At 42.8% G+C, this 6,937-nt stretch overlaps 1 protein-coding gene across 1 annotated transcript in view; it reads right to left on the reverse strand.

The window, feature by feature from the left end:
- The window catches only part of GLRB (glycine receptor beta), a 49,672-nt gene extending 43,196 nt beyond the window's left edge, over window positions 1-6,476 (reverse strand). The window contains exons 1-2 of the mRNA XM_035550024.2: window positions 6,364-6,476; window positions 5,239-5,392 (exon numbers count right to left, since the gene is read on the reverse strand). Coding sequence (XP_035405917.1) covers window positions 5,239-5,360 — 122 coding nt within the window. The 5' untranslated portion in view covers window positions 5,361-5,392; window positions 6,364-6,476. The remainder of the gene's footprint in view (window positions 1-5,238; window positions 5,393-6,363) is intronic.
- Between the last annotated feature and the right edge of the window lie 461 nt (window positions 6,477-6,937).

The following is a 6,937-nucleotide window of genomic DNA, read 5'->3' on the forward strand; positions in this document are numbered from 1 at the left end:
TTACATACTACGGAATAAATAAACCACTGACCAATTGCTGTCGCTACGGGGCAAAAGAATTTTTACAGGAACCAGACCTGAGCTCTGCAATGTCTTTATCTTCAGAATGACTTTGAAATACAACTGCCTCCACAACTAAATTCAGGCTGTTGTTTCAACTTTATTCCATCTTCCCCCACAAAGTGTATCAACCCTACCGTCACACCTACAAGTGAAGATCTTCACAAACCATCAACAATGTCTTCTACAAGACGGGAATGACACCAGAGTCAATTCCACTTTCCCACCGTTTACATTTGGGGGATGATCACATACTACAGACAGAGAGGCCATGTATAACCAGACATGTGGGGAGAAAAACAGTCCTTGTCCACAGGAAGGTGGAGAGGATCCAAGATATAAGACTTTAGTCTTTATGGGAAAAGCTTGGCAGAAGCCAGCAGTTAAGCAAGAGAAATGTATAGGAGAGACTTTCATACAATTCTATGCTTTGAACACATCAAAGGCTTTTTCTCCAGTTCCACTGTCTTTTGTTGTTATTTTTAAAAATAAGCTGTTTATTGAACCTTGGCATTTGTGACCTTTCTAAACTTCTGCCCTGGCAGATGGCACAAGTCATGTTTTCTGGAGGGCTTCGAGGGCCATTTCACAGTTTCTGAAGTAGCTGATACGCTTTATTGAACACAAGCCAAAACACAATTTGTGCTCCTGCTCTGTGGGTAAAAAAAAGTCTCCGTAGATATCATACAGTATTTATTTAATCATCTACGTGTATACAAATCTCCATGTGGGAAAATGCACACCGGTGGGGAGGGATGCTATTTAAAAGCAGTCTTGAGATCAAGAGAAAGGAACGGGATTCAGTGATCAGTGCCATACTCTCAGCATTAGACTCCCTGTGGGATCATCAGCAACTAACAGTGTGCAAGTGAACAGCCGAGTCATACTAAAACTGTAATTAACAGGGATAGTTGGGATTGTGAGCACAGTTGTAACTGATTTTGTTAGCTGTTATTTGACACACACATCTCTTTGCTTTCTCTAACAGTCATAGCAAACTTGCCTTTCCTTATAATTTAATTTGTCTAGAGATCTTGCAAGCGGCTTTCAGGAGAGATTTTCTTGGTTGCCAAGGACCGTGGGATAACAGCAGCAGCTGGAACACTGTAAAATAACTGAAGTATTTATTATGACATAACAAAAGGAAAAACATTCTTTCAGCAGTGCTCTTAGAAAAAGTCACAGCTGCGTGTCCAACATGTTTACCAGAAACAGGTATTATGAGGAATTATGAGGAAGTTACGCTAGGGAAAAGTAATAGCATTAGACAAAATCTGTTTTGACCACATCTTCCATCCCAAATATGTCTGTCTGTGTATTTTATCCTCAACGTCAGCGCTCACCATGACTAAAATGGAGTAGCTTCTTAAACTTCCTCTGCCATCTGGCAACTTTTGCAAAATAACACCAGTACTGGAAGGCAAATAATATGTACCTATTCAAAAAGCTGGCTGGGCCTGGGGCAACTGTTTAAACACAATGCTCATTTTTATCTGTTCAAACTGCCTGAAACTTTCAAATAGGCTTAATTCACGTTAACAAGAAACATGTGAAGCAGTCACTCTTGTGCTTAACCTATGTGACACACTCTGATAAAGAGCTGTAGTACTTAGAAACAACTACCCATTCCATATTTTCCAGGTCTTAAACTTCAAACACTATCACCAGAACCTGCAATGTCACTTCACTGCTCACATTTTCTGTTCCCCTGGGACTGGTAGATCACTGCAGAAGCACAACAACATGGAGTGACCTCCAAACAGTAAATAACAGTGGTAATATGGCTGATGGATAGTCTAAAACCAACAAACAGATCGTGACTAAATCCATCAAGGTCATCTATATTCAGTATAGTGAATTTCAAAATAAGCTTTGTAAAGAGAATACTGTAACCCACAAAAATCTTAAAGGATTTTCTTGAAGAGATAGACCTGTCTCTTTCTTGTTCACTTTCTTTTTTTTTTTTAAGATGTTTTCCATGGAGATAAAAGGCAAGAGTTTTGTTACATTAAAGCTTCATATTTTATTGCACTACGCATCTGTGGCAACCAGCTTCCCAGACTTATGCTGTAAAACTCCCTATTGTGGGCTTATAGGTCCAATGTATCAATTTGTTTGTTAATCAACAAACATTCAGGAATAAGACATAACTACTCTCTGTTTCACTAGGAAAGCCTGAGGTAAGAAAGAAAATGATCTAAATTTAAGATGCGAAATTTTACATCTGTCTGAGGAAGCCTTAAATCAAGATAAGAACAAGTGATTAAGCATCAGCTTCTTGGAACCCCTCAATAAAAAAAGCTGGGAGAAACAGTTTCAGAAATAAATGAAAATCAGATGGCCTATCAAGCCACTGTCACACAATACACAGAGAAGCATTATGAATAATCACAAGTAAGAGTTTTTGCTGCCAGATACAAGACAGAATTTTCCTAATTGAAGGAAGCAAATATCTGTTTATGAGACAATAATGAACTTTTTATGGGGTTTTTAATCAGTTTGGTTTCAGCTTTTTCTGTTATAGTTAATTTCATGCCAGAGGGGTATACTTAACTAAAAGCTTCTGTGCTTGATATGCATAAAAATTCAGGTGTGCTCATTCTTCATACAAATTCATGCTAAAGTCCAAAAGCCAAACCAGTCCTAACACCATCCATTCCTGAATGTCAAACTAAAGAACCTAAGCAGTATTATTAGGCTCAGCATAAATCTTTCCTAGGAAATTATTTGCATACATTTGAATTCCATTATAAAATTTGTGAAGTTTGTTCTTTATATAATTACTAGTGGTTTTTATTTTCTTGCGGAGGTAGAATTTAACTTTTCAGATGTTGTAAAGAAACAAGTGGCAATATATTTTACAATAAAGCTTTAAGCTGTATGGCACTAGTAACCAATGAGAATTAAAGGTAGATTAAGGTTTTAATTTATGTATGTTTTCATTAGGAATTTGTACCACTCAATAAATGATGCAAAATCCTATAAACCTTCTTGAAAAAGATAAAATGCTTTCTTTCAAAAGAATTCCTTTGTGCTTTACAAGTGAATTTTTCATTCAACCACTTTCTCTGAGACTAATTTTGATCAACCTTCACATTGTCACTTAATTCCCACTCCACTGCATTACATTTTGGTTTGTTTCTGAAGAAAGATTTTTTTTTCCATTTTTTTTGCACAGGAAAGAAAACATTAAGAGTAGCTTCCTCTTTTACAATGTACAGTGTCATCAACTACAGAAGTTTTGTGAAAGGCTATAAAAAACATGTCAATGGTTGAAAGTTTGTCCTCAACAGCCTGAGTTATGCGAGCACGACAGAGCTCACTCTGATTGCTTGTTCACCTCAGAGGCTGTCTAGCTGCCAGCCACAAGCCCAGTGATCCTGCAGCTCGACTACCACAAGTGACTGTCTCAAGCTGTGAACTTCAGCCAAGTGAGACACCGACAACTTGTTCGCTATTCAGAAAATGATAGAGCTCAGTGCTATGGCAATTAATTCTAACTAGCAGCACAGCACACGCAGTTTGTCAGACAAACATGGGATCACGCTAGGATTTTCACAGAAAGCTTCCACTGGCTGGAATGTAAAAACCTCAACTAGAAAATTACAGCACTTGTCACCAAGTATGGTGGTGACAAATGATGTGATATTTATAGCTTGTAAAATTAACTGGTATCGAGAAGAACAGAGTACCAGGAAATACTGTGTTGAAGAAAAAAAAACAACACAAAACAACACTTCTCAAGATAAAATGCCATCTATGTTCTGAACTCTAATTAAGATGAAGTCCCAAACAGGTAAAATGCATGGCAGATCTGGACTCTCAGCTCCCAGCTGTGGAACTTCCTTTCTAAGGACTTCAGTGCTCACGCCTGTCTTGGAACCACAGCATTTCTCTCCTTGCCATTAGTCCTTATGGTAGCTCACAGTGAAAGCTCCATACAGAGCTCAATGTAACTACACAAAGGAGACAGAATGGATATGGGTCATTTCAAACGAGTCATGATCACATTAGAGACTTGTATCTTAATGTTTTCAAATCCAAAGACATATCTCATTTTTTAGGGCCAATATAATAAAGAATGAGAACACTCACTGCATATAGAAACTTTCTAAAAATTCAGTGTTACAAATAAACATCACTGTTGATACTTAAAAAGAGTGGGACCTTTAAAAGTATCATTCAAACAGTGCTTCATTCTGGTTATTCCATTTACTTTTTTCTTCTACTTGCAAAAAGTCTTTTAAATGTTAGGTAGCCAGTCTCAACTTCCAGTCTTCCTCTTTTATGGTCTCAGAAGAAATGTGTCGTAAACCTGTCTGAGCCACTTCATCATTTAAGGCACAGTGTTTTTCTACATCTATTGGTAACTCATTATATTCCATCCATCTTTGCTTCAGATATTTACACCATAACACTAAAATGATGACCAAGGATGGCCATGAAAATGACAAAAAAGGCCCTCCAAATAAAACTTTTGCATTGTCCTATGGATCAACAGAAAATGTGGTAAGTGTCAGAAAGAGAAACTCTTTTTAGTGTGAAGTAATTACAGGTGTCCTGAACGTGGTCTCTAATCAGCTGGGCAACCACCAGTTAGTGATTAGTTTTAGTTTCTGTATTTTTACAGAGAGATTGCTCCATAAGGGCATTTTTATAGCAATAATCTATCCACCTCCAGAAAAAATACAGTACTGTAAATCACTGACGGAAGATGCTAAGACATTAGTTCTATTCAGCATGTAATAAGAATGTGAGTAGGGCAATCTCTCTTTTACAGAGCTAAGCTAAACAGAAACTGAATTTCAGTAAGATAGTATACTTGCAACATGATATTAGACAGCATAACATTACAGAAATACATTACTCTGTGCTCATAGATAGCAAGATACTGCATTGGAATCCCCCCAAACATTTTTGTTCATTGTTAAGAATCTGTTTACTATTGCTTAGATTTCTCTTTACATTAAAACAAAGGACCTGTTGCAGAAGAAACAGACTGTTTGACAGAACTTAGCTATGTCACTGGTCAAGCCCTCTTCTTCCCACTTCCACTCCCCAAAATCCCTCTCTTAATGGAAAGCACCACCTTCCACTTCAATTCCCGTGCAATTTCCGGTGTTAAAAATATGGCAGGATCTCAATCATGCAAGAATATAAAAGAAACACAGAACATACGATGGGCAAAGGTATTGCTTCTTTTTCCCCTTTCCTTTCTTTGAAGACTTCTCTTTGGAATAGACTTCTTCCATCCATAAGGAGAACGAGACCAAAAAGAAAACTGCTAGTAAGAACTTCATCTTGAAGGTTAAGCTTCAAAGAAACCTTCAGTCTACGGCAAAGAAAAAGAAAGAGGTTTATGTTAGTAGCGTTAACCTAGTAGGTTAAACAGCAAATGGGAACATATATGTACAAAAAGAAAACAAATGTTTCCTTTTAGAAATCCAGTTTGACATAGGAGAGTGTGTTGAGGTGTAAATCTGATACGAAACCACTTTAGGTAATTTTGTGAGCGTCAAGGTGCTTCACAAAGTTAGGAGATTCACAGCGAGGAACTGATTTAAGTGTGAGTCCAGTGTATTGAAGACATAAATGTGATGTGATGACCTTCAAAGGCTGCCTGACTCAAAATCCTCCAAAATGTGGAAGAGAATTCCTCACCAGAAGTACCATCTATCAACTCCATTAAACACGGTTAAAGGTGGCCAACCAGCCTTTAACAAGGTAGAGAACTGAGAGGCCTCTTGACCTCTGCACACATCAAACAGCAACAATTTCAACGCCAGTTACGAGAAAGGGTTGCAAATTTAATTTCATGGATGAAATTACCCATAGAGGACTACTTTCCATGGATTCTAGATGTGGCATCAGCACTAAATGGGATCTGCAAAGACGGCTTCTGGGCACAGCCCGGAGCCCTGGGCATTGCCCCACTGCACCCAGTCCCACCTGGTGATGCCCCAAGGGCCGGTGCCCCACCAGCCCCTGACCACCACCCCCGGGCTCCTTCCACGCCTTTTCCACGGGCATTCCCCAGGCCCCTTCCTTAGGCCGGGGGCACCTGGGGGACCCCTCAGCTCCAGCCGCGTTCCCCTGCCCAGCCGCTCCCCGGAGGAAGCCAGCCCCTCTCCCCGCACCGCCCGCAGGCACCGGCACGTCCCCGGCCCCAGCCGGCGGGGTCCCGCCGCCTCCTCCCCGCTCCCTCGCCCTCCGGAGCCTCCCCAGCCGCCGCCTCCCGGCCCGGCCCGGCCCCGCCGCAGCGACCCGGCGCTGGCCGAGGTGCTGACGGGGCCCAGCGCTCACCGCCGAGCCGAGCCGAGCCGAGCCGGGCAGAGCCGGGCCGAGCCGAGCCAAGCGGGGCCTCCCGATGCGGGCCGGCGGCGCGGCGCGGGGCGGAGCGCAGGAGCGGCGGCTCGCAGCAAGCCCTGCCTCCGGCCCTGCCTCGGCGCCCAGTGAGCATGTGCGGGGCCGCGCCGCCCAGCACGGCACGGTTCGGGCACGGCTCGGGCGCGGCACGGCGCGGCCCCGCCGCACACGGGCACTGGGAGGCCGCCGGAGGAGGCGGCGGGGCCGGGGGCAGTGGGGCCGAAGGGCGCCGCCCGCTGCGGCGGGGGAAGGCCGGGTCCCGGGCCAGGAATGGGAACGGGTTCTCTTAGGTCAGCAAATGCCCACCCTCCTGCTGTAGTTCAAAGGCATCGTCTCCCATTTGTCTCATATTCTCTTCAGCAGCCAAGTCGCTGGAAATTGACCCTTCCCGAGTCTTCTTTATCTTCCAGTCTTGCACCGAGGCCCTGGAACTTGTGCAGAGACGGGCTACGAAGCTGGTGAAGGGCCTGGAGCACAAGTCCTGTGAGGAGCGGCTGAGGGAACTGGGGTT

Source organism: Cygnus atratus, chromosome 4 (genome assembly GCF_013377495.2).
Source record: "Cygnus atratus isolate AKBS03 ecotype Queensland, Australia chromosome 4, CAtr_DNAZoo_HiC_assembly, whole genome shotgun sequence".
Classification (NCBI taxonomy): Eukaryota; Metazoa; Chordata; class Aves; order Anseriformes; family Anatidae; genus Cygnus; species Cygnus atratus.